This window comes from Haemorhous mexicanus, chromosome 25 (genome assembly GCF_027477595.1).
Source record: "Haemorhous mexicanus isolate bHaeMex1 chromosome 25, bHaeMex1.pri, whole genome shotgun sequence".
NCBI classification, from domain to species: Eukaryota; Metazoa; Chordata; class Aves; order Passeriformes; family Fringillidae; genus Haemorhous; species Haemorhous mexicanus.
The window spans coordinates 3,088,595-3,116,270 of record NC_082365.1 but is presented as its reverse complement, the minus strand read 5'-3'; the positions used below and the strand labels follow the sequence as shown (position 1 = coordinate 3,116,270).

General features: G+C 52.2%; 1 protein-coding gene across 2 annotated transcripts in view; it reads left to right on the top strand.

Annotated features, from left to right (window-relative positions):
- DSTYK (dual serine/threonine and tyrosine protein kinase) overlaps positions 1 to 26,764 on the top strand; it is a 32,052-nt gene extending 5,288 nt beyond the window's left edge. Inside the window, exons 2-14 of one of the 2 annotated variants that reach the window (XM_059867501.1) lie at positions 435 to 995; positions 1,035 to 1,459; positions 2,213 to 2,864; positions 3,951 to 4,225; positions 7,578 to 7,661; positions 9,255 to 9,431; positions 10,837 to 10,966; positions 17,083 to 17,239; positions 18,303 to 18,435; positions 20,198 to 20,311; positions 21,417 to 21,531; positions 22,278 to 22,412; positions 24,938 to 26,764. In XM_059867501.1, the coding sequence (XP_059723484.1) occupies positions 435 to 995; positions 1,035 to 1,459; positions 2,213 to 2,864; positions 3,951 to 4,225; positions 7,578 to 7,661; positions 9,255 to 9,431; positions 10,837 to 10,966; positions 17,083 to 17,239; positions 18,303 to 18,435; positions 20,198 to 20,311; positions 21,417 to 21,531; positions 22,278 to 22,412; positions 24,938 to 25,125 (3,146 nt within the window). In that variant the 3' untranslated portion in view covers positions 25,126 to 26,764. Of the gene's footprint in view, positions 1 to 434; positions 1,460 to 2,212; positions 2,865 to 3,950; positions 4,226 to 7,577; positions 7,662 to 9,254; positions 9,432 to 10,836; positions 10,967 to 17,082; positions 17,240 to 18,302; positions 18,436 to 20,197; positions 20,312 to 21,416; positions 21,532 to 22,277; positions 22,413 to 24,937 lie in introns of both variants that reach the window. The other variant, XM_059867500.1, reaches the window with a different exon arrangement.
- The last annotated feature ends 912 nt before the right edge of the window (positions 26,765 to 27,676 follow it).

Sequence of the window (27,676 nt, the reverse complement as noted above, 5' to 3'; positions counted from 1 at the left end):
GAGGTTTGTGGGGTCTGACTGACCTTTGTAGGGTGTGAGGGCCTTTTGTGGGCTGTGAGGGCCTCTTGTGGGCTCTGTGGGAGGTTTGTGGGGTCTGAGGGCCATTTGTGGGATCTGGGTGATGTCTGTGGGGTCTGAGGGAGGTTTGTGGGGTCTGAGTGACATTTGTAGGGTGTGAGGGCCGTTTGTGGGCTCTGAGGGAACCTCGTGGGGTTTGAGGTTGTTCCAGAACCTTCTGGCTGGCAGCAAAGCACCTTCACTGGGGCTCATCCCTTCCCAGGCCGCTGGGATTCCGTGCTCCTGTAACAACACTGCATTAATTCTTCTCCTGCCATCTCCCTGCCTGCCTTGGCACAGCAGGAGCTCTGGGCTGGGCTGTGGGGCTGCACTGTCCCGTTGGTAGGGCCAGACCCTGAGCCCTGTCCCTGTTCCAGGCCCCAGCCCCGTCTCGTTCCCGCGGCACGAGGAGGAGCAGCTGCAGCGCTCGGTGAGCTGGAGGCCCTGCCTGCTGATCCTGGGCCAGAACTGCCGCGCCAAGGGCCGCCTGCTCAACACGCTGCTGGGCCAGGAGCTGCTGCCCAGCCCCGGGACTGGCACCCAGGAGCTGCTGCCCAGCCCCGGGACTGGCACTGCCACCAAGGAGCTGCTGCCCAGCCCTGTGACTGGCACCGAGGAGCTGCTGCCCAGTGCTGGCACTGAGGGACTGCTGCCCAAGCCTGGCACCCAGGAATTGCTGCCCAGGGCTGACACTTCCACCAAGGAGCTGCTGCCTGTCACTGAGGCTGGCACTGCCACCAAGGAGCTGCTGCCCGGGCCTGGCACTGTAGAGCTGCTGCCCACCCCCAGGGCTAGCACCAAGGAGGTACTGCCCACCCCTGGGGCTGGCACTGCCACCGAGGAGCTGCTGCCTGCTGCTGGGGCTGGCACCAAGGAGCTGCTTACCACCCCTGGCACTGGCACAGAGGAGCTGCTGCCCACCCCCGGGGCTGGCACAGGCACAGAGGAGCTGCTGCCCACCCCCGGGGCTGGCACAGGCACAGAGGAGCTGCTGCCCAGTGCTGGGACTGTCACTGAGGAACTGCTGCCCACCCCTGGCAGTGTCACCGAGAAGCTGCTGCCCACCCCCGGGGCTGGCACCGAGGAGCTGCTGCCCAACCCCGGGGCTGGCACCGAGGAACTGCTGCCCACCCCCGGGGCTGGCACCGAGGAGCTGCTGCCCACCCCCGGGGCTGGCACCGAGGAGCGCTGCCGGCGCCGCCGGGTGCGCTTCACGCACGGGGCGCGGCCACGGCTGAGCCTGGCACTGCCCGGGCAGTACGAGCTGGTGCAGGCGCTGGTGGCACACAGCGGGCACTGGGACACCATCCCCGAGCAGGACCTGCAGGTGCCAGGGGACGCCGAGGATCCCGCACAGAGGGTGGCAGAGCTGGAGGTGGTGCTGCCCTGCGCGCTGCTCAAGGTGAGGGTGGCACTGTGCCTGGCACTGCTGTGGTGCCTGGGGAGCTGGGGGTGGCACTGCCACTGTCCCTGGGGAGCTGGGGGTGGCACTGCCACTGTCCCTGGGGAGCTTGGGGTGGCACTGCCACTGTCCCTGGGCACCTTGGGGTGGCACTGCTGTGGTGCCTGTGGAGCTGGGGGTGGCACTGCTGTGGTGCCTGGGGAGCTTGGGGTGGCACTGCCACTGTCCTTGGCATGTGGGATGTGACACTTACAGCCCTGATAAATTAATTCCCAAATTGTCCCTGCCCTGGTCCATGGGGTGCTTGGGGTGGCACTGCCATTGTCCCTGCCCTGGTCCATGGGGTGCTTGGGGTGGCACTGCCATTGTCCCTGACCTGGTCCATACGGTGCTTGGGGTGGCACTGCCATTGTCCCTGTCCTGTTGGGAGTTTGGGGTGGCACTGCCACTGCTCTGTTCAATAAATTCCCCTACTGGCTCTTTCCTGGGACGCTTGTCCTAAGTTTTGTCCTGAAATTCCAAGGCATTTGGTCCAAAATAAGGAATTTGGAGTTAGGGATCAGCCTTGTCCTAAACTGGACTAAAACTCCAAGGATTTGGTCCAGAATAAGGAATTTGGAGTTAGGGATCAGACTTGCAGCTGAGACTCCAGATCTGCTTTGAAGAATTCCAGTTTTTTGCTGTGTGAACAGATCCCAGAGCATTTTCCATGGAAAAAACCTCTCAAACCTCCTCCTTTTTCCTTTTTCCCAGGAAGTGGACATCGTGGTGGCTCCATGCCGAGGCTTCCAGTCAGCTGAGGCCACCCTGGCCGAGTTTGTGAACCAGGTGCTGCCCGTTGTCACCTTTGCCATCAGCGAGCCCCAGCTGTCCCCATCGGACCAGGCAGAACTTCGGGACATCAAACAAAAATTCTCCCTCCCCATCTTCTTCCTGCGAATCCCCGAGGCCGGCAGCGAGCTGAGCTCTCCCAAAACCCCCCCCAAGGACAAATCCCCTCTGCACCTGCAGCTGCTGGACCTGGAATACCTGAGCCCCTCCAGCCCCTGCGGCTGCGGCGTTCCCGGCTCCTCCATGCTGGTGGAGCAGCTGGAGAAGCTGCGGCTGCTGAGCTCCTTCTCCAGGCAGGTGCTGCAGCAGCACCTGGTGGAGGCAGCCACGAGGCTGAGCGAGGTGCACGGGCGCTGCCTCAACATCTTCATCAACCAGGCCTTCGACATGCAGAGGGACCTGCAGATCACCCCCAAGAGGCTGGAGTACACGCGCAGGAAGGAGAACGAGCTCTACGAGTCGCTGATGGGCATCGCCAACCGCAAGCAGGAGGAGATGAAGGAGATGATCGTGGACACCCTGGGCAATATGAAGGAGGAGCTGCTGGAGGATGCTGCCAGCATGGAGTTCAGAGGTGGGAGCCAGCTGGAGGGTTTGGGGTGATGGAGGTGAGGGAGTCGGGAAGAAATGCAAAATTGGCACGGGAGTTTGGTGGGATTGCAGCCTGCAATTCCCAGATGGTCACAGAGCCCCAAACATGAATCAAAATCTGGGATCAGGCAGATCCTGACCACAGTAATTCCATTAATTCAATGAGACTCCAACCTGCAATTCCTGGATAATCCCAGAACCCTAAACAAGGGTGAAAATCAGGGATTAGGCAGATCCTGACCACAGTAATTGATGGATTCAGTGGGATTGCAACCTGCAGTTCCTGGATGGTCACAGAGCCCCAAACACAAATCAAAATCTGGGATCAGGCAGATCCTGACACACAGTAATTCATGGATTCAGTGAGACTCCAACCTGCAATTCCCAGATGGTCACAGAGCCCCAAACACAAATCAAAATCTGGGATCAGGCAGATTCTGACCACAATAATTCCATTAATTCAGTGAGACTCCAAGCTGCAATTCCTGGATGATCCCAGAACCCCAAACAAGGATGAAACTCAGGGATCAGGCAATATCCTTTTTTTTGGTAGGATCTGTTGGATGAAGTGATAATGATCTTGGATATAATAATTGTGGGTGAAATGGTCATAATCTTGGATAAAATAATTTATAATCTTGGGTAAAATCATTATAATAATCTTGGATAAAATCATGATGATAATAATGGATAAAATGGTTGTAATCGTAGATAAAAGAATGGTGATAATATTGGATAAGATAATGATGTTAATCTTGTAGAAAATAATAGTTATCTTGGAGAAAATTATAATAATCTTGAATAAAATGGTCATAATAATCTTGGAGAAAATGGCCATAATAATCTTGGAGAAAATGGTAATAAATCTTGGAGAAAATGATAATCAATAATCTTGAATAAAATGATCATAATCTTGGCTAAAATAATGATACTGTAATTCTGGCATCATTGGGTAGAACATTGTTTTAAAACACCATTAGGATCAGCGTGTGCCCCTCAGAGCACCCCTCAGGACTGCTCTCCCAGCAATCCCAGATCTCCAGGATGGTTTTCCCTCCTCTCCCTGCAGACATCATCATTCCCGAGAGCGGCGAGCCCGTCAGCTCCAAGGACATCAAGCGCTGCATCCAGCAGATCCAGGAGCTGATCATCTCCAGGCTGAACCAGGCTGTGGCCAACAAACTGATCAGCTCTGTGGATTACCTGAGGGAGAGCTTCGTGGGCACCCTGGAGCGCTGCCTCAAGAGCCTGGAGGAGTCCTGGGAGGGCTCCGTGCACCCGCCCCGGGGGCTGGAGAAACCCCGGGAGGGATCCGTGCACATCACCAGCAACTATCTCAAACAGGTGGGATGGGGGGCTGGAACTCCCCTGGGCCTGAGTTTGGGTGAAATAATCAAATTATGGCCATGAGAGAACACAGTAAATCAATTAGCTCCTAAATCTGTATAAAATAATCAAATTATGGCCATAAAAGCACCTAGAAACTCTGGAGAAACCCCGGGATGGATCCATGCACATCACCAGCAACTACCTCAAACAGGTGGGATGGGGGTGCTGTAACTCCCCTGGGCCTGAGTTTGGGTGAAATAATCAAATTATGGCCATAAAAACACCTTAAAACTCTGGAGAAACCCCGGGAGGGCTCCGTGCACATCACCAGCAGCTATCTCAAACAGGTGGGATGGGGGTGATTTACCTGCCCTGGGCTGAGTTTGGATGAAATGGTCAAATTATGGCTATGAGATAACTGAGTAAATAAATTATCTCCCAAATCTGTATAAATAATCAAATTATGGCCATAAAACCACCTTAAAACCCTGGAGAAACCCCGGGAGGGCTCCGTGCACATCACCAGCAACTCTCTCAAACAGGTGGGATGGGGGTGCTGGACCTGCCATGGGCTGAGTTTGGGTGAAATGGTCGAATTATGGCCATGAGAGAACACAGTAAATCAGTTATCTTCCAAACCTGTATAAAATAATCAAATTATGGCCATAAAAACACCTTAAAACCCTGGAGAAACCCCGGGAGGGATGTGTGCACATCACCAGCAACTATCTCAAACAGGTGGGATGGGGGTGCTGGAGCTGCCATGAGCCTGAGTTTGGGTGAAATAATCAAATTATGGCTATGAGATAACTGAGTAAATCAATTATCTCCCAAATCTGTATAAATAATCAAATTATGGCCATAAAAACACCTTAAAACTCTGGAGAAACCCCAGGAGGGCTCTGTGCACATCACCAGCAACTCTCTCAAACAGGTGGGATGGGGGTGATTTACCTGCCATGGGCTGAGTTTGGGTGAAATGGTCAAATTATGGCCATGAGAGAACACAGTAAATCAGTTAGCTCCTAAATCTGTATAAAATAATCAAATTATGGCCATAAAAACACCTTAAAACTCTGGAGAAACCCCGGGATGGATCCGTGCACATCACCAGCAACTCTCTCAAACAGGTGGGATGGGGGTGATTTACCTGCCATGGGCTGAGTTTGGGTGAAATGGTCAAATTATGGCCATGAGAGAACACAGTAAATCAGTTATCTTCCAAACCTGTATAAAATAATCAAATTATGGCTATAAAAACACCTTAAAACCCTGGAGAAACCCCGGGAGGGGCTCCATGCACATCACCAGCAACTATCTCAAACAGGTGGGATGGGGGGCTGGAACTCCCCTGGGCCTGAGTTTGGGTGAAATAATCAAATTATGGCCATGAGAGAACACAGTAAATCAGTTATCTCATAAACCTGTAGGAAATAATCAAATTATGGCCATAAAAACACCTTAAAACTCTGGAGAAACCCCGGGAGGGCTCCGTGCACATCACCAGCAACTATCTCAAACAGGTGGGATGGGGGTGATTTACCTGCCATGGGCTGAGTTTGGGTGAAATGGTCAAATTATGGCCATAAAACACACATGAGATAACACAGTAAATCAATTAGCTCCCAAATCTGTATAAAATAATCAATTTATGGCCATGAAACACACAGGAGTTAACACAGTAAATTAGTTATCTCATAAACCTGCGTAAAATAATCAAATTATCCCATAAATCTTTATAAAATAATCGAATTACGGCCTAAAAACGTCCATGGGATAACACAATAAATCAGTTAGCTCCTAAATCTGTATAAATAATCAGATTATAGCCATAAAAACACCTAAAAAACCTGGAGAAACCCCACAAAGGATCCGTGCACATCACCAGCAACTCTCTCAGACAGGTGGGGTGGGGGTGCTGGAGCTGCCATGGGCCTGGGTTTGGGTGAAATGGTCAAATTATGGCAGAGTAAATCAATTATCTCATAAACCTGTATAAAATAATCAAATTATCTCCCAAATCTGTATAAAATAATCAAATTACAGCATAAAAATGCACATGAGATAACACAGTAAATCAATTATCTTCCAAATTTCTATAAATAATCAAATTATGGCCTAAAAACATCCATGAGATAACACAGTAAATCAATTATCTCATAAACCTCTATAAAATAATCAAATTACAGCCATGAAATACACATGAGATAGCAGAGTAAATCAATCAGCTCCTGAATCTGTGTAAAATAATCAAATTATCTCCTAAGTCTGTATGAAGTAATAACTTTATGGCCATAAAATACCCATGAAACACCACAATAAACCAGTGTGAAATGACACAGTAAATCAATTAGCTCATAAATCAGTATAAAATAATCAAATTAAAGCTTAAAAACACCTGTGAAACACCACAATAAGTCAGAGTGAAGTGACACAATAAATCAATATTATACTGATATATTTTTACAGTATATTTGATACTCATTTATCTCATAAGTCAGTATAAAATAATCAAATTACAGCCTAAAAACACCCATGAAACACCACAATAAATCAATGTGAAATGACACAGTAAATCAATATTATACTGATGTATTTTTTACAGTATATTTTATACTGATTTATCTCATAAATCAGTATAAAATAATCAAATTACAGCGTAAAAACACCCATGAAACACCACAAAATATCAGTGTGAACACTATAAATCACTGTGAAATAACACAATAAATCAATATTATACTGATATATTTTTTACAGTATATTTTATACTGATTTATCTCATAAATCAATATAAAATAATCAAATTACAGCCTAAAAACACCCATGAAACACCACAATAAATCAATGTGAAATGACACAGTAAATCAATATTATACTGATACATTTTTACAGTATATTTGATACTGATTTATCTCATAATATAAAATAATCAAATTAAAGCCTAAAAACACCCATGAAACACCACAATAAATCAATGTGAAATAACATAATAAGTCAATATTATACTGATACATTTTTATAGTATATTTTATATTGATTTATCTCATAAATCAATATAAAATAATCAAATTACAGCTTAAAAACACCCATGAAACACCACAAAATATCAGTGTGAACACAATAAATCAATGTGAAATAACACAATAAACTGATACATTTTTACAGCATATTTTATACTGATTTATCTCATAAATCAGTATAAAATAATCAAATTACAGCCTAAAAACACCCATGAAACACCACAATAAATCAATTAACCCAGTGATTCATGGACTATCCCAATGTTTTCCATTTTCACAAGCCCTGGCAAAGCTCCTGGCTGGCAGAATTCCCATTTTTCCCTCTTTTTTTTCTGCTTTTCCAGATCCTGAACGCAGCCTATCACGTGGAGGTCACGTTCCACTCGGGCTCAACGGTGACCAGGATGCTGTGGGAGCAGATCAAACAGGTGTGGACTCTTGGAAAAAAGGGAATTTTGGAGCAAAAATTCCTCTCAGCTGCTCCCAAAATTCACTCTGGGAGTTTATTCCTGGAGATTTCCATGCCTGGAATCGCCCAAGGATGGAGGTTGGAGCAACCTGGGGTGGTGGAATTTGGTAAAATTTAAAATCCTTTCCAGTCCAAACCATTCTGGGAATTGCAGGATTCTCATTCCACAGTGTTGGTGGGAAAATCAGGGAGAGCTGTTCCCAAACTGGTGACATTTCCAGGGAAGCAGCTTTTTCCTGGGCCAAGGTGTGGAAATTCCAGGTGTTGGACTCAGCACTTCCTGTAATTAGTGGGTAATTAAATGGCTCAGCCTCACCCTTCATTAGAAACCACAGAATTCCAGAGGGGATCCCTGTGCCAGGAAGGGAGCAGGAGGAATCTGGAGTTTGTTCCCACTCTGAGCTGGGATTGTCTGAGGAAAAGTTTTGTTCTTGCTCATCCATCTGAAGAGGGAATAAAGTTCCAGCTCAGAGCAGGAATTCAGGAGGAAATTTAGGCTGGATTTAGGAAAAAGTTTTTTACTGGAAGAGTGATGAAGTATTGGAATGGGAGGTGTGGAGTCAGCATCCCTGATGAGTTTAAAAAAAGGATTGGATGTGGCACTGGGTGCCTTGGATTGGGGCTGGTTTTGGGATTGGTGCCTTGGATTGAGGCTGGTTTTGGGATTGGTGCCATGGATTGGGGCTGGTTTTGGGATTGGTGCCTTGGATTGGGGCTGGTTTTGGGATTGGAGCCTTGGATTGGGGCTGGTTTTGGGATTGGTGCCATGGATTGGGGCTGGTTTTGGGATTGGTGCCTTGGATTGGGGCTGGTTTTGGGATTGGAGCCTTGGATTGGGGCTGGTTTTGGGATTGGTGCCATGGATTGGGGCTGGTTTTGGGATTGGTGCCATGGATTGAGGCTGGTTTTGGGATTGGTGCCATGGATTGGGGCTGATTTTTGGGATTGGTGCCATGGATTGGGGCTGGTTTTGGGATTGGTGCCTTGGATTGGGGCTGGTTTTGGGATTGGTGCCATGGATTGGGGCTGATTTTTTGGGATTTGTTCTTTGGATTGTGGCTGATTTTTGGGATTTGTGCTTTGGACTGGGGGCTGATTGCAGAGATTGGTGCCTGGGATTTGGGGCTGATTTTTGGGATTTGTGCCTTGGATTGGGGCTGATTGCAGGGATTTGTACATTGGATTGGGGCTGATTTTTGGGATTTGTGCCTGGGACTGGGGGCTGATTGCAGAGATTGGTGTCTTGGACTGGGGCTGATTTTTGGGATTGATTCCTTGGATTAAGGCTGATTTTTGGAATTGGTGCCTGGGATTGGAGGCTGATTTTTGGGATTTGTGCTTTGGACTGGAGGCTTATTCGAAGGATTTGTGCCTTGGACTGGGGCTGATTTTTGGGATTGGTGCCTTGGATTTGGGGTTATTCCATGGATTGGGGGCTAATTTTGGGGACTTAATTAAGGTGTTGGGGCTGGCTTGAACTCGATGATCCCGAGGCTCTCTTCCAGCCTGGTGATTCTGTGATTCTGGGATTGTGATTCCATGATTTTCCCAGATAATCCAGCGGATCACGTGGGTCAGCCCCCCGGCCATCACCAGTGACTGGAAGAGGAAGGTGGCCCAGGATGCCATCGAGAGCCTCAGTGCCTCCAAGCTGGCCAAGAGCATCTGCAGCCAGTTCCGCACGCGCCTCAACAGCTCCCACGAGGCCTTCGCCGCCTCCCTGCGCCAGGTCTGGGAGATTGGGGAGGGAAATGGGGGGTGATAACTGGAAAATGGCAAAAAACTGCCTGGGAGAGCGGGGATGGGGAGGGAAATGTGGGGTTATAACTGGAAAATGGCAAAACACTGCCTGGGAGAGCGGGGATGGGGAGGGAAATGTGGGGTTATAACTGGAAAATGGCAAAAAACTGCCTGGGAGAGTGGGGATGGGGAGGGAAATGTGGGGTTATAACTGAAAAACGGCAAAAAACTGCCTGGGAGATTGGGGATGGGGAGGGAAATGTGGGGTTATAACTGAAAAATGGCAAAAAACTGCCTGGGAGAGCAGGAATGGGGAGGGAAATGTGGGGTTATAACTGGAAAATGGCAAAAACTGCCCTGGAGAGCGGGGATGGGGAGGGAAATGTGGGGTTATAACTGGAAAATGGCAAAAAACTGCCTGGGAGAGCTGAAATGGGGAGGGAAACGGGGGGGTTATAACTGGAAAATGGCAAAAAACTGCCTGGGAGAGCGGGGATGGGGAGGGAAATGTGGGGTTATAACTGAAAAATGGCAAAAAACTGCCTGGGAGATTGGGGATGGGGAGGGAATTGTGGGGTTATAACTGAAAAACGGCAAAAAACTGCCTGGGAGAGAGGGGATGGGGAGGGAAACGGGGGGGTGATAACTGGAAAATGGCAAAAAACTGCCTGGGAGAGTGGGAATGGGGAGGGAAATGGGGGGTTATAACTGGAAAATGGCAAAAAACTGCCTGGGAGAGCGGGGATGGGGAGGGAAATGGGGGGTGATAACTGAAAAATGGCAAAAAACTGCCTGGGAGATTGGGGATGGGGAGGGAAATGTGGGGTTATAACTGGAAAACGGCAAAAAACTGCCTGGGAGAGCGGGGATGGGGAGGGAAATGGGGGGTGATAACTGGAAAATGGCAAAAAACTGCCTGGGAGATTGGGGATGGGGAGGGAAATGTGGGGTTATAACTGGAAAATGGCAAAAAACTGCCCTGGAGAGCGGGAATGGGGAGGGAAATGGGGGGGTTATAACTGAAAAATGGCAAAAAACTGCCTGGGAGATTGGGGATGGGGAGGGAAATGTGGGGTTATAACTGGAGAATGGCAAAAAACTGCCCGGGAGAGCGGGCATGGGGAGGGAAATGTGGGGTTATAACTGGAGAATGGCAAAAAACTGCCCTGGAGAGTGGGGATGGGGAGGGAAATGTGGGGTTATAACTGGAAAATGGCAAAAAACTGCCTGGGAGGGCGGGGATGGGGAGGGAAATGTGGGGTTATAACTGGAAAATGGCAAAAAACTGTCTGTCTGTCTGTCTATGTAAATGCTGTTTCTGAGCCGTGTGAGGCATTCCGAGCCGCGGGTGTGCCAGCTGTGGTCCCCCCGGTGAGGCAGCGCTGTCCCCGCAGCTGGAGGACGGCCACTCGGGCCGGCTGGAGCGCACCGAGGACCTGTGGCTGCGCGTCAGGAAGGAGCACGCGCCCCGGCTGGCACGGCTCTCCCTGGAGAGCAGATCCCTGCAGGACGTGCTGCTGCACGGTGAGATCCTGCTGGGAGGGGATCCTGCTGGGAGGGGATCCTGCTGGGAGTGGGGATCCTGCTGGGAATGGTCACTGCTGGGAATGGTCACTGCTGGGAGGGGATCCTGCTGGGAGTGGTCACTGCTGGGAGGGAGACACTGCTGGGAATGGGGATCCTGCTGGGAATGGTCACTGCTGGGAGTGGTCACTGCTGGGAGTGGTCACTGCTGAGAGTGGTCACTGCTGGGAGGGGGATCCTGCTGGGAATGGGATCCTGCTGGGAGTGGTCACTGCTGGGAGTGGTCACTGCTGGGAATGGTCACTGCTGGGAGGGGGATCCTGCTGGGAGTGGGGATCCTGCTGGGAATGGTCACTGCTGGGAATGGTCACTGCTGGGAGTGGTCACTGCTGAGAGTGGTCACTGCTGGGAGGGGGATCCTGCTGGGAATGGGATCCTGCTGGGAGTGGTCACTGCTGGGAGTGGTCACTGCTGGGAGTGGTCACTGCTGGGAGGGGGATCCTGCTGGGAGGGAGACACTGCTGGGAGTGGGATCCTGCTGGGAGTGGGGATCCTGCTGGGAATGGGATCCTGCTGGGAGTGGTCACTGCTGGGAGGGGGATCCTGCTGGGAGTGGGGATCCTGCTGGGAATGGTCACTGCTGGGAGTGGGGATCCTGCTGGGAATGGTCGCTGCTGGGAATGGGGATCCTGCTGGGAGTGGGGATCCTGCTGGGAATGGTCGCTGCTGGGAGTGGGATCCTGCTGGGAGTGGGGATCCTGCTGGGAGTGGGGATCCTGCTGGGAGTGGGGATCCTGCTGGGAGGGGGATCCTGCTGGGAGTGGGGATCCTGCTGGGAGTGGGGATCCTGCTGGGAATGGTCACTGCTGGGAGGGGATCCTGCTGGGAGTGGGATCCTGCTGGGAGTGGGGATCCTGCTGGGAATGGTCACTGCTGGGAATGGTCACTGCTGGGAGTGGTCACTGCTGAGAGTGGTCACTGCTGGGAGGGGGATCCTGCTGGGAATGGGATCCTGCTGGGAGTGGTCACTGCTGGGAGTGGTCACTGCTGGGAGTGGTCACTGCTGGGAGGGGGATCCTGCTGGGAGGGAGACACTGCTGGGAGTGGGATCCTGCTGGGAGTGGGGATCCTGCTGGGAATGGGATCCTGCTGGGAGTGGTCACTGCTGGGAGGGGGATCCTGCTGGGAGTGGGGATCCTGCTGGGAATGGTCACTGCTGGGAGTGGGGATCCTGCTGGGAATGGTCGCTGCTGGGAATGGGGATCCTGCTGGAAGTGGGGATCCTGCTGGGAATGGTCGCTGCTGGGAGTGGGATCCTGCTGGGAGTGGGGATCCTGCTGGGAGTGGGGATCCTGCTGGGAGTGGGGATCCTGCTGGGAGGGGGATCCTGCTGGGAGTGGGGATCCTGCTGGGAGTGGGGATCCTGCTGGGAATGGTCACTGCTGGGAGGGGATCCTGCTGGGAATGGTCACTGCTGGGAGTGGGCATCCTGCTGGGAATGGTCACTGCTGGGAATGGTCACTGCTGGGAGTGGGATCCTGCTGGGAATGGTCACTGCTGGGAGTGGGGATCCTGCTGGGAATGGTCACTGCTGGGAATGGTCACTGCTGGGAGTGGGATCCTGCTGGGAATGGTCACTGCTGGGAATGGGGATCCTGCTGGGAATGGTCACTGCTGGGAGGGGGGATCCTGCTGGGAATGGTCACTGCTGGGAATGGTCCTGCTGGGAGTGGGATCCTGCTGGGAATGGTCACTGCTGGGAGGGGATCCTGCTGGGAATGGTCACTGCTGGGAGTGGGGATCCTGCTGGGAATGGTCACTGCTGGGAATGGTCACTGCTGGGAGTGGTCACTGCTGGGAGCGGGGATCCTGCTGGGGGTGGTCACTGCTGGGAATGGGGATCCTGCTGGGAGTGAGATCCTGCTGGGAGTGAGATCCTGCTGGGAGTGGGGATCCTGCTGGGAGTGGGGATCCTGCTGGGAATGGTCGCTGCTGGGAGTGGGATCCTGCTGGGAGTGGGATCCTGCTGGGAGTGGGGATCCTGCTGGGAGTGGGGATCCTGCTGGGAATGGTCACTGCTGGGAGTGGGCATCCTGCTGGGAATGGTCACTGCTGGGAATGGTCACTGCTGGGAGTGGGATCCTGCTGGGAATGGTCACTGCTGGGAGCGGATCCTGCTGGGAGTGGTCACTGCTGGGAGGGAGACACTGCTGGGAGTGGGGATCCTGCTGGGAATGGTCACTGCTGGGAATGGTCACTGCTGGGAGTGGTCACTGCTGAGAGTGGTCACTGCTGGGAGGGGGATCCTGCTGGGAATGGGATCCTGCTGGGAGTGGTCACTGCTGGGAGTGGTCACTGCTGGGAGTGGTCACTGCTGGGAGGGGGATCCTGCTGGGAGGGAGACACTGCTGGGAGTGGGATCCTGCTGGGAGTGGGGATCCTGCTGGGAATGGGATCCTGCTGGGAGTGGTCACTGCTGGGAGGGGGATCCTGCTGGGAGTGGGGATCCTGCTGGGAATGGTCACTGCTGGGAGTGGGGATCCTGCTGGGAATGGTCGCTGCTGGGAATGGGGATCCTGCTGGAAGTGGGGATCCTGCTGGGAATGGTCGCTGCTGGGAGTGGGATCCTGCTGGGAGTGGGGATCCTGCTGGGAGTGGGGATCCTGCTGGGAGTGGGGATCCTGCTGGGAGGGGGATCCTGCTGGGAGTGGGGATCCTGCTGGGAGTGGGGATCCTGCTGGGAATGGTCACTGCTGGGAGGGGATCCTGCTGGGAATGGTCACTGCTGGGAGTGGGCATCCTGCTGGGAATGGTCACTGCTGGGAATGGTCACTGCTGGGAGTGGGATCCTGCTGGGAATGGTCACTGCTGGGAGTGGGGATCCTGCTGGGAATGGTCACTGCTGGGAATGGTCACTGCTGGGAGTGGGATCCTGCTGGGAATGGTCACTGCTGGGAATGGGGATCCTGCTGGGAATGGTCACTGCTGGGAGGGGGGATCCTGCTGGGAATGGTCACTGCTGGGAATGGTCCTGCTGGGAGTGGGATCCTGCTGGGAATGGTCACTGCTGGGAGGGGATCCTGCTGGGAATGGTCACTGCTGGGAGTGGGGATCCTGCTGGGAATGGTCACTGCTGGGAATGGTCACTGCTGGGAGTGGTCACTGCTGGGAGCGGGGATCCTGCTGGGGGTGGTCACTGCTGGGAATGGGGATCCTGCTGGGAGTGAGATCCTGCTGGGAGTGAGATCCTGCTGGGAGTGGGGATCCTGCTGGGAGTGGGGATCCTGCTGGGAATGGTCGCTGCTGGGAGTGGGATCCTGCTGGGAGTGGGATCCTGCTGGGAGTGGGGATCCTGCTGGGAGTGGGGATCCTGCTGGGAATGGTCACTGCTGGGAGTGGGCATCCTGCTGGGAATGGTCACTGCTGGGAATGGTCACTGCTGGGAGTGGGATCCTGCTGGGAATGGTCACTGCTGGGAGCGGATCCTGCTGGGAGTGGTCACTGCTGGGAGGGAGACACTGCTGGGAATGGGGATCCTGCTGGGAATGGTCACTGCTGGGAATGGTCACTGCTGGGAGGGGGATCCTGCTGGGAGTGGGGATCCTGCTGGGAATGGTCACTGCTGGGAATGGTCACTGCTGGGAGTGGTCACTGCTGAGAGTGGTCACTGCTGGGAGGGGGATCCTGCTGGGAATGGGATCCTGCTGGGAGTGGTCACTGCTGGGAGTGGTCACTGCTGGGAGTGGTCACTGCTGGGAGGGGGATCCTGCTGGGAGGGAGACACTGCTGGGAGTGGGATCCTGCTGGGAGTGGGGATCCTGCTGGGAATGGGATCCTGCTGGGAGTGGTCACTGCTGGGAGGGGGATCCTGCTGGGAGTGGGGATCCTGCTGGGAATGGTCACTGCTGGGAGTGGGGATCCTGCTGGGAATGGTCGCTGCTGGGAATGGGGATCCTGCTGGGAGTGGGGATCCTGCTGGGAATGGTCGCTGCTGGGAGTGGGATCCTGCTGGGAGTGGGGATCCTGCTGGGAGTGGGGATCCTGCTGGGAGTGGGGATCCTGCTGGGAGGGGGATCCTGCTGGGAGTGGGGATCCTGCTGGGAGTGGGGATCCTGCTGGGAATGGTCACTGCTGGGAGGGGATCCTGCTGGGAATGGTCACTGCTGGGAGTGGGCATCCTGCTGGGAATGGTCACTGCTGGGAATGGTCACTGCTGGGAGTGGGATCCTGCTGGGAATGGTCACTGCTGGGAGTGGGGATCCTGCTGGGAATGGTCACTGCTGGGAATGGTCACTGCTGGGAGTGGGATCCTGCTGGGAATGGTCACTGCTGGGAATGGGGATCCTGCTGGGAATGGTCACTGCTGGGAGGGGGGATCCTGCTGGGAATGGTCACTGCTGGGAATGGTCCTGCTGGGAGTGGGATCCTGCTGGGAATGGTCACTGCTGGGAGGGGATCCTGCTGGGAATGGTCACTGCTGGGAGTGGGGATCCTGCTGGGAATGGTCACTGCTGGGAATGGTCACTGCTGGGAGTGGTCACTGCTGGGAGCGGGGATCCTGCTGGGGGTGGTCACTGCTGGGAATGGGGATCCTGCTGGGAGTGAGATCCTGCTGGGAGTGAGATCCTGCTGGGAGTGGGGATCCTGCTGGGAGTGGGGATCCTGCTGGGAATGGTCGCTGCTGGGAGTGGGATCCTGCTGGGAGTGGGATCCTGCTGGGAGTGGGGATCCTGCTGGGAGTGGGGATCCTGCTGGGAATGGTCACTGCTGGGAGTGGGCATCCTGCTGGGAATGGTCACTGCTGGGAATGGTCACTGCTGGGAGTGGGATCCTGCTGGGAATGGTCACTGCTGGGAGCGGGGATCCTGCTGGGAATGGTCACTGCTGGGAATGGTCACTGCTGGGAGTGGGATCCTGCTGGGAATGGTCACTGCTGGGAATGGTCACTGCTGGGAGTGGGATCCTGCTGGGAATGGTCCCTGCTGGGAGTGGGGATCCTGCTGGGAATGGTCACTGCTGGGAATGGGGATCCTGCTGGGAATGGTCACTGCTGGGAGTGGTCACTGCTGGGAATGGTCACTGTTGAGAAGGGATCCTGCTGGGAATGGTCACTGCTGGGAGTGGGATCCTGCTGGGAATGGTCACTGCTGGGAGGGGGGATCCTGCTGGGAATGGTCACTGCTGGGAATGGTCACTGCTGGGAATGGTCACTGCTGGGAGGGGGATCCTGCTGGGAATGGTCACTGCTGAGAAGGGATCCTGCTGGGAATGGTCACTGCTGGGAGTGGGATCCTGCTGGGAGTGGGATCCTGCTGGGAATGGTCCCTGCTGGGACTGGGTCCTTGCTGGGAGGGGGATCCTGCTGGGAATGGATCCTGCTGGGAGTGGGGACATTGCTGGGAATGGTCCCTGCTGGGGATGGGTCCCTGCTGGGAAGTGTTTCCTGCTCCCCCTCCTCCCCAGGCAGCAGCAGAGGGGAAGGAGTTTGGATTTTCACTCCATTATCCAGAAAATCCAGTTTGGATTTTCACTCCATTTTCCAGCCAGGTTTCAACTGGCACCTCACAGCTGGGAACGTGCAGGAGGGAAAAACATGGATTGGGGCTGGATTGCAGGGATTGGTGCCTTGGATTTGGGGGCTGATTTTTGGGATTGGTGGCTTGGATTGGGGATGACTTTTGGGGTTGGTGCCTGGGATTTGGGCTGATTTTGGGGATTTGTGCCCTGGATTGGGGCTGATGGCAGGGATTTGTGCCTTGGATTTGTGGCTGATTTTTGGAATTTGTGCCCTGGATTTGTGGCTGATTTTTGGAATTTGTGCCTTGGATTTGGGGCTGATTTTTGGGATTTGTGCCTTGAATTGGGGCTGATTTTTGGGATTTGTGCCTTGGATTGGCGATGACTTTTGGGATTGGTGCTTTGGATTTGGGCTGATTTTTGGGATTTGTGCCCTGGACTGGGGGTGATTTTTGGGGCTGGTGCCTGGGATTTGGGCTGATTTTTGGGATTTGTGCCCTGGATTGGGGCTGATTGCAGGGATTAGTGCCTTTAATTTGGGCTGATTTTTGGGATTTGTGCCTTGGACTGGGGCTGATTTTTGGGATTGTGCCTTGCAGGGAAGCCCAAGCTGGGCAGGGAGCTGGGCCGAGGCCAGTACGGGGTGGTGTACCTGTGTGACAGCTGGGGGGGACACTTCCCCTGTGCCCTCAAATCCGTTGTGCCTCCGGATGAGAAGCACTGGAACGACCTGGCACTGGAATTCCACTACATGAGGTCTGTGTGCCGAGTGCTTCCCTCATTCCACAGGGATCTGGTTGATTTCCCAGGATTATCCAAGCTGGAAAAGCCACCCAGCCTGTGGCTGATGTCCCCTCTGTCACCCAGCCCAGAGCTCGGAGTGCACAGCCAGGTTTGCTGCAGGAATCTGGGATTGGAGCTCCTGGAATGCTCCTTCCTGCCTTAACCAGATTCCCTGCTGCCTGTGCTGTCCAAATTCAGAGGAAATCTGAGTTTACAGACCATAATAACCAGCAATTCTCCTCCCCTGATTCCTGGTGGTGAATCCTCTCTCTTCTCCCACTCCTTGTCCTGCCTGAATCCCCAAAAAAGCCAAGGGTGGCTCTGCAGTGCAGAGAGCAGCTGCTTTGCAGTAAACAGCTGCAGGCACAGCCAGCTGAGAGAAGAATGGGTTTTTTTGTGACTCTAACCTTTAAAAAGGCTTGTTTTTTTGTTTGAGTTTAATTGGCTCAGACAGCTGAGGATTGTGCTGCTCTGAATCTAAATCTGCAGCTCTGGGGCTTCTTCCCTTGGGCTGGAGGCTGGGGACAAAAATGACCCAAATTTTCACTGCTGAATCTGCTCCAGGTCCCTGCAGGGACTCAGGGGCCAAAAATTACCCCAATTTTTTATGCTGAACCTGCTCCAGGTCCCTTCAGGGATTCCCTTGGCCTGGGCTGGAGAACAGGGCCAAAAATTACACAAATTTTCTGTGCTGAACCTTCTGCAGAGATTTTAAGGCTTCTTCCCTTAGCCTGGGCTGGAGAACAGGGTTAAAAATGACCCCAATTTTTTGTGCTGATCCCTCTGCAGAGATTTTAGGGCTCCTTCCATTGGCCTGGGCTGGAGAACAGGGCCAAAACTGACCCAAATTTTCTGTGCTGAACTTTCTGCAGAGATTTTGGGGCTTCTTCCCTTGGCCTGGGCTGGAGGATGGGATAAAAATGACCCCAATTTTCTGTGCTGAACCTTCTGCAGAGATTTTAGGATTTTTTCCCTTGGCCTGGGCTGGAGGATGGGATAAAAATGACCCCAATTTTCGGTGCTGACCCCTCTGCAGGTCCCTGCAGTCCCACGAGAGGCTGGTGCACCTGCATGGCTCCGTTATCGATTATGGCTATGGAGGAGGCTCCAGCATTGCTGTGCTGCTGATCATGGAGAGGCTGCACAGGGACCTCTACACGGGGCTGAAGGTGCCAAATTCTCTTATTCCCTATTTATTTTGTTTTTATTTTATCCCTGGAAATGCCAGGACAGAGCTGGGAGCAGCCTGGTTTAGTGGGAGCTGTCCCTGCCCATGGGATGAGTTTTAATCTCCTTTCCAACCCAAAACTGAGTCTCTAATTAAAAAACCTCCCCATTAATCTGTAAAACAAAGCTGGAATTGCTGAATTTTAGTAAAGAAGAGCAGGCCAAAGTAACTTTTAGGCATAAAATCTGAGTTTTCCCCCTCAGATTAAGCCTGGTTTAGTGGGAAGTGTCCCTGCCCATGGGATGAGTTTTAATCTCCCAACCCAAAACTGATTCTCTAGTTAAAAATTCCCCATTAATCTGTAAAATAAAGCTGGAATTAATCAATTTTGGTAAAGAAGAGCAGGCCAAAGTAACTTTTAGGAATAAAATCTGAGTTTTTCCCTCAGACTAAACCTGGTTTAGTGGGAGGTGCCCCTGCCCATGGGATGGGTTTTGATCTCCCAAGCCAAAACTGATTCTCTAGTTAAAAATTCCCCATTAATCTGTAAAATAAAGCTGGAATTAATCAATTTTAGCAAAGAAGAGCAGGCCAAAGCAACATTTAGGAATAAAATCTGAGTTTTTCCCTCAGACTAAACCTGTTTTAGTGTGCAGTATCCCTGCCCACAGGATGAGTTTTAATCTCCTTCCCAAGCCAAAACTGATTCTGTAATTAAAAATTCCCCATTAATCTGTAAAATAAAGCTGGAATGACTCAATTTTAGTAAAGAAGAGCAGGCCAAAGCAACATTTAGGCATAAAATCTGAGTTTTCCCCTTCAGATTAAACCTGTTTTAGTGGGAAATGCCCCCCTGCCCATGAGATGGGTTTTGATCTCCCAACCCAAAACTGATTCTGTAATTAAAAATTCCCCATTAATCTGTAAAATAAAGCTGGAATGACTCAATTTTGGTAAAGAAGAGCAGGCCAAAGCAACATTTAGAAATAAAATCTGACTTTTTCTCCTCAGGCTAAACCTGGTTTTAGTGGGAAATGCCCCCCTGTCCATGGGATGAGCTTTAATCTCCCAACCCAAAACTGATTCTCTAGTTAAAAATTCCCCATTAATCTGTAAAATAAAGCTGGAATTACTCAGTTTTGGTAAAGAAGAGCAGGCCAAAGCAACATTTAGGCATAAAATCTGAGTTTTCCCCTTCAGATTAAACCTGTTTTAGTGGGAGGTGCCCCCTGCCCATGGGATGGGTTTTGATCTCCCAACCCAAAACTGATTCTGTAATTAAAAATTCCCCATTAATCTGTAAAATAAAGCTGGAATTAATCAATTTTAGCAAAGAAGAGCAGGCCAAAGCAACATTTAGGAATAAAATCTGAGTTTTTCCCTCAGACTAAACCTGTTTTAGTGTGCAGTATCCCTGCCCACAGGATGAGTTTTAATCTCCTTCCCAAGCCAAAACTGATTCTCTAATTAAAAATTCCCCATTAATCTGTAAAATAAAGCTGGAATGACTCAATTTTAGTAAAGAAGAGCAGGCCAAAGCAACATTTAGGCATAAAATCTGAGTTTTTCCCTTCAGATTAAACCTGTTTTAGTGGGAAATGCCCCCCTGTCCATGGGATGGGTTTTGATCTCCCAAGCCAAAACTGATTCTGTAATTAAAAATTCCCCATTAATCTGTAAAATAAAGCTGGAATTAATCAATTTTAGCAAAGAAGAGCAGGCCAAAGCAACACTTAGGACTAAAATCCAGGTTTTTCCCTCAGGCTGGGCTGGAATTGGAGCCACGGTTGCAGATTGCCTTGGATGTGGTGGAGGGGATCCGGTACCTGCACAGCCAGGGCTTGGTGCACAGGGACATCAAACTCAAAAACGTCCTGGTGAGCAAAACCCCAGAGCCTTTTTAGTGGGGAAAAACAAGATTTAAGTCAGGGAATAAATGTCTCCAGGTGGGTTTTTTAAGCTGTGCTGGTGTCAGCCACAGGGAGGTTTTGCTGCCTCCTTTCCTGGCTGGAATTTTGGGCCAAAGGGAGCAGGAGCCTCTCACACAGGGCAGCATTTAATGCTGGCCAGGGCTTTATGTACAAAATCACCAACCCTAATCACCTCAGCCCCCAGCTGGGGAATAATTGGCATTGATTCCATGACTCACAGAAGGCTGATTAATAATATTTTTTATTAAGAAACCCTCTTAAGGGGGTTAAATATAATTATTTATTAAGAAACCCTAGAAAATTATTGATTTTATAGACAGTTTCTGTACATCTGGACCTCAATGGTTCTCCAATCCAAACACCATCAGCACTGGTTAATTAAATAAACATCCTTTGGTGAACAAATCTCCATAACACATTCCAGATATTCACAATAATAGATGCAGCAAGGGAAGATAAGAATTGTTTCTCATTCTTTTCTCTGATCTTCTGCAGAGATTTTGGGGCTTTTTCTCTTGGCCTGGGCTGGAGAACAGGGCCAAAAATGACCCAAATTTTTTGTGCTGAACTTTCTGCAGAGATTTTGGGGCTTCTTCCCTTGGCCTGGGCTGGAGAACAGGGCCAAAAATTACACAAATTTTCTGTGCTGAATCTCCTCCAGGTTCCCTGCAAAGACTCGAGGGCCAAAAATGACCCAAATTTTTTGTGCTGAACTTTCTGCAGAGATTTTGGGGCTTCTTCTCTTGGCCTGGGCTGGAGAACAGGGTCAAAAATGACCCAAATTTTGTGTGCTGAACCTTCTGCAGAGGCAGGACAGTGCCTTGGGAAAGTTGTGTGTTGCTCTCTGTGACCAGAGAGCTGCTGCCACAGAACACATCTCGAGCTGTTTTATTTTCCAGCATCACTCTCATTACGTGGTTATGACAATAACCAGGAAAAAATTTATTAAATTTTTCTTTTTTTTTTTGCAAAACCAGCACAATCTCAACAATCAATATTTCACGGGACAAATGAGGTTCTCACATGCCTACCTATGGCTTTTTTTCCCCAGCTGGACAAAAAGAACAGGGCCAAGATCACAGATTTGGGGTTCTGCAAACCCGAGGCGATGATGTCTGGCAGCATCGTGGGCACCCCCATCCACATGGCTCCCGAGCTCTTCACAGGTAGGAGCCTCTGGATCCACTGGAATTCTGAGGCAATTCCTTGGAATTCCTCTCTCAGTAGCTCCTGAGGTCATTCCAGCCCCAGGAAATTCCCTGCTTTCAGTGCATGCCCTGGATTTTTCCTGTGGTGTAAGTGCCACTCGTGACAGAGGATGATGGGGTTGGTCAGCTCTGCCGAGGTAATTAACAGCCTTGCAATTAGAAGGGTAAATTATCATTAGGGGGAAGCTGGAAGGGCTTGGCTTTCATAGGGAAATACTCCAGGAAGGATTCCCTGGGAGGAATTCCCAAGCTGTTCCTCCCTTTGGATTCTCTGGGAATTCTGGCAGCTGCCCTGAGGGTTTTTCCTGAGTTTTGGAGCCACTTGGAAATTCAAATCCCACTTATCCCAATCCTTTTGTTCTGCCAGAGCTGCTCCTGCTTGGGTAAGGTTGGGATCCACTGGAAGCATCTATTTGTGTGGATTTCTGGGATGAGAGGCTGATGTTTGGCTCTGACAGAGCTGAGCCTTGCAGGTGTTGGTGTTTAAACACACCTGAGCTCAGTTGGGAATTCCTGGTACAGCTTAAATTTATAAATCCTGGGAATTGGAAAAGCTTAACCTTGATCCCAGCTCCTGCTGCCCTCCTGGGTTTCACACAAGTTTTGCCTTCCTGAGGTTTAAATTTGGGGAGGTGGGAGCCTGGAATCACCTCTCAGCCTGCCCAGCTCCCAGGGATTTTTCCCTGTTTTTTTTTTTTTCCCAGGGAAATATGACAATTCCGTGGATGTTTATGCCTTTGGGATCCTGTTCTGGTACCTCTGCTCGGGCCATGTGAAGTTACCTGAGGCTTTTGAGAGGTGTGCCAGCAAAGATCACCTGTGGAACAACGTCAGGAGAGGTACCTGGGCTTGGCTCTGCTCCAGAACACCTGGGCTGGTGGGGAAATCCAGTTTTGTTCTGGTGGTGGAGAGGTGGAAGGTAAAAATCCCAGAATTCCTGAAGTTTTGGAAAAGATTTCTGGGATCGGCTTCACCTGCTTTCCCTGGATATGGGCACGGGGCAGGGCTTCCCCTGGAAATTCCTGGTGATCCCTCTGTGCCACCCAGCCCATCCACGTGTTTTCCCTGGAAGTTCCTGGAAATTCCTGGTGGTCCCCTGTGCCACCCAACCTCTCCACCTGGAAATTCCTGGTGATCCCAGTGTGCCACCCAACCCCTCCACCTGCTTTCCTTGGATGTGAGCATGGCAGGGCATTCCCTGGAAATTCCTGGTGACCCTGCTGTGCCACCCAACCCATCCACGTGTTTTCCCTGGAAGTTCCTGGAAATTCCTGGTGGTCCCCTGTGCCACCCAACCTCTCCACCTGGAAATTCCTGGTGATCCCTCCATGCCACCCAACCCCTCCATTTGCTTTCCCTGGGTGTGAGCATGGCAGGGCATTCCCTGGAAATTCCTGGTGATCCCTCTGTGCCACCCAACCCCTCCATTTGCTTTCCCTGGAAATTCCTGGTGATCCCAGTGTGCCACCCAACCCCTCCACCTTCTTTCCCTGGATGTGGGCAGGGTTTCCCTGGAAATTGCTGGTGATCCCCTGTGCCACCCAACCTCTCCACCTGGAAATTCCTGGCATTCATGGTGATCCCTCTGTGCCACCCAGCCCATCCACGTGCTTTCCCTGGAAGTTCCTGGAAATTCCTGGTGGTCCCCTGTGCCACCCAACCTCTCCACCTGGAAATTCCTGGTGATCCTTCCATGCCACCCAACCCCTCCATTTGCTTTCCCTGGGTGTGAGCATGGCAGGGCATTCCCTGGAAATTCCTGGTGATCCCAGTGTGCCACCCAGCCCCTCCACCTTCTTTCCCTGGATGTGGGCAGGGTTTCCCTGGAAATTGCTGGTGATCCCCTGTGCCACCCAACCTCTCCACCTGCTTTCCTTGGATGTGAGCATGGCAGGGCATTCCCTGGAAATTCCTGGTGACCCTGCTGTGCCACCCAACCCATCCACGTGTTTTCCCTGGAAGTTCCTGGTGATCCCCTGTGCCACCCAACCTCTCCACCTGGAAATTCCTGGCATTCCTGGTGATCCCTCTGTGCCACCCAATCCTTCCACCTTCTTTCCCTGGATGTGGGCAGGGTTTCCCTGGAAGTTCCTGGTGATCCCCTGTGCCACCCAACCTCTCCACCTGCTTTCCTTGGATGTGAGCATGGCAGGGCATTCCCTGGAAATTCCTGGTGACCCTGCTGTGCCACCCAACCCATCCACGTGTTTTCCCTGGAAGTTCCTGGAAATTCCTGGTGATCCCAGTGTGCCACCCAACCCCTCCACCTTCTTTCCCTGGATGTGGGCAGGGTTTCCCTGGAAATTGCTGGTGATCCCCTGTGCCACCCAACCTCTCCACCTAGAAATTCCTGGCATTCCTGGTGATCCCTCTGTGCCACCCAGCCCATCCACGTGTTTTCCCTGGAAGTTCCTGGAAATTCCTGGTGATCCCCTGTGCCACCCAACCTCTCCACCTGGAAATTCCTGGTGATCCCTCCATGCCACCCAACCCCTCCATTTGCTTTCCCTGGAAATTCCTGGTGATCCCAGTGTGCCACCCTGCCCTTCCACCTTCTTTCCCTGGATGTGGGCAGTACTTTCCCTGGAAATTCCTGATGATCCTGCTGTGCCACCCAACCTCTCCACCTGCTTTCCTTGGATGTGAGCATGGCAGGGCATTCCCTGGAAATTCCTGGTGACCCTGCTGTGCCACCCAACCCATCCACGTGTTTTCCCTGGAAGTTCCTGGAAATTCCTGGTGGTCCCCTGTGCCACCCAACCTCTCCACCTGGAAATTCCTGGTGATCCCTCCATGCCACCCAACCCCTCCATTTGCTTTCCCTGGGTGTGAGCATGGCAGGGCATTCCCTGGAAATTCCTGGTGATCCCAGTGTGCCACCTAGCCCCTCCACCTTCTTTCCCTGGATGTGGGCAGGGTTTCCCTGGAAATTCCTGGTGATCCCCTGTGCCACCCAACCTCTCCACCTGGAAATTCCTGGCATTCCTGGTGATCCCTCTGTGCCACCCAACCCCTCCACCTGGAAATTCCTGGCATTCCTGGTGATCCCTCTGTGCTACCCAGCCCATCCATGTGCTTTCCCTGGAAGTTCCTGGAAATTCCTGGTGATCCCTCTGTGCCACCTAGCCCCTCCATCTTCTTTCCCTGGATGTGGGCAGGGCTTTCCCTGGAAATTCCTGCTGATCCCTCTGTGCCACCCAACCCCTGCACCTTCTTTCCCTGGCTGCGGGCAGGGTTTCCCTGGCATTCCTGGCATTCCTGGTGATCCCTCTGTGCCACCCAGCTCCTTCACGTCCTTTCCCTGGCTGCGGGCAGGGTTTCCCTGGCATTCCTGGCATTCCTGCTGATCCCGCTGTGTTTCCAGGGGTGCGTCCGGAGCGGCTGCCGGTGTTTGATGAGGAATGCTGGCAGCTGATGGAAGCCTGCTGGGACGGGGACTCCTCCCAGCGGCCTCTCCTGGGAATCGTGCAGCCCATGCTCCAGGGAATCATGGACAGGCTCTGCCGGGCCCCCTCCGAGCATCCCAACAAAGGCCTGGATGACTCCACCTGAGCGGGAGCTGCGGCAGGATTCCGGGAATTGAGGCGGGATTTGGGGAATTCCAGCCCCGCCCCTGCCGTGGAGCTGCGAGCCAGCCCCGAGCGGGGACAGGGAGGGGCTCAGGGGGGGACAGCTCCATCCCAGTCCCACCCTGGTATCCCTATGGAATTGTGGGACAGGGGGGTGACAGCTCCATCCCAATCCTGGTATCCCTATGGAATTGTGGGACAGGGAGGGGCTCAGGGGGTGACAGCTCCATCCCAATCCCACCCTGGTATCCCTGTGGAATTGTGGGACAGGGGGGTGACAGCTCCATCCCAATCCTGGTATCCCTATGGAATTGTGGGGGACAGGGGTTGACAGCTCCATCCCAATCCTGTTATCCCTATGGAATTGTGGGACAGGGAGGGGCTCGGGGGGGACAGCTCCATCCCAATCCCACCCTGGTATCCCTATGGAATTGTGGGACAGGGGGGTGACAGCTCCATCCCAATCCTGGTATCCCTATGGAATTGTGGGGGACAGGGGTTGACAGCTCCATCCCAATCCTGTTATCCCTAAGGAATTGTGGGACAGGGAGGGGCTCGGGGGGGGGACAGCTCCATCCCAATCCCACCCTGATATCCCTATGGAATTGTGGGGGACAGGGGGGAGCTCATGGGGGTGACAGCTCCATCCCAATCCTGTTATCCCTATGGAATTCTTTGGGACAGGGAGGGGCTCAGGGTGGTGACAGCTCCATCCCAATCCCACCCTCTTATCCCTCTGGAATTGTTTGGGACAGGGAGGGGCTCAGAGGGGGCTCAGGGGGTGACAGCTCCATCCCAACCCCAATCCTGTTGTCCCTATGGAATTGTTTGGGACAGGGAGGGTGACAGCTCCATCCCAACCCCAATCCTGTTGTTGCTATGGAATTGTGTGGGACAGGGGGGTGACAGCTCCATCCCAATCCCACCCTATGGAATTGTGGGGGACAGGGGGGTGACAGCTCCATCCCAATCCTGTTGTTGCTATGGAATTGTTTGGGACAGGGGGGTGACAGCTCCTTCCCAATCCCACCCTATGGAATTGTGGGGGACAGGGGGGTGACAGCTCCATCCCAATCCCACCCTATGGAATTGTTTGGGACAGGGGGGTGACAGCTCCATCCCAATCCCACCCTGCTCTCCCCATGGAATTGAGGGATGGAAAACCCAAACCCTTCCTGCTCACGGGGGGGGTTTGCCAATCCCACCCCAAGCCTTGGGAGGGATCCATGGGATGGGAAAATCCCTTCCCAAAACCCCAGGAGAACCATCCTGCTCCTCCCTCTGCCTTTGGCAGCAATTCCAGAGCGCTGGGAGAGGAAGGAAAAGGCACCAAATTTTAGGATGAGGAAGTGTTGGGAAGCTCCAAGGAGCTGGAAATGTTTACATGGACAGGAGCAAAGCTTCCGTTTATTTTTCTATGGGGACTTGGAAAACCCCACCTGGATAAGCTATTGATCCCTAATCCCACCTTTTCCTCCTCTTTTTTCCCTCTCCTTTGCTTCCTTCAATTTCTTGGAATGGCTGGAGAAACCTTCCCTTGCTTCCACCCTGCCTTCCTCAGAGGTTCTGCTCTCTAGCAGCACAAAAAGTCCTTAAAATTCCAGATTTTTCCATGGGGAAAAGTGCCAAAATTCCTTTAAAATCGGGATTTGGGGCTTGGAATTCCTGGGATTGTCGTGGTAAGTTTTAAACTGGGCTGAGTGTGCACAGGAATATTTAAAAATGAGGATTTTCCAGCTTTTTTTGTTTTTTCCAAGTTGGATGGGAAGAAAGATCCTTCCTTCTTCCCTTCACTTTCACTCCAGGGCTGGAATTTGGTTGGAAAGAATGGAAAAAAAAAAATGGGGATAGGGAAGAGGGGGATCTTGGGCAAGGTTGTCTTTCCCAAATTCCTGGAAATCCCAGTTGGCTTCCTGCACTTTTGGGGTGGAATTGGGCTGGTCTGGAGCAGGAAACGCCCTGTGGTGGCTCCGTGAGGAACTGAGGAGTTGGGAATTCTCCCTGGACTTCCCAGGGAAGGTGGAATTCCTTGGCTGAAATTCCAGCTGCCGAGGATGGCTTCAGTGGGAATCTTTTCCTTTCTTTGTGCAATAAAATGGATTCAGGAGCTTTTTATGGAGGAAAAAAAATAACAAAACAAAACAAAAAAAGGCTTTTTTTTTGTTTCTTCTCCGCGCCTGTGGGGGATGTGCCAGAATTCCCAGTGGGATGGGGATGGATCCAACCTCTCCTGCCATTCCAGAGTGGGAATTTTATGGATCCATTCCCTGTTCTGCCATTCCAGAGTGGGATTTTTATGGATCCATCCTCTCTCCTGCCATTCCAGAGGGGTTTTTATGGATTTAACCTCTCCTGCCATTCCCAGACTGGGAATTTTATGGATCCAGCCCCTATTCTGGAATTCCAGAGTGGATTTGTGTAGATCCTCTGGAAAAAGGGAATGGTCTTGGGAAAAACCTCTGGAAAAGAGGGAATGGCTCTTAGGGGAAAACCTTTGGAAAAGGGGGAATGACCCTCAGGAAAAGCCCTGGAAA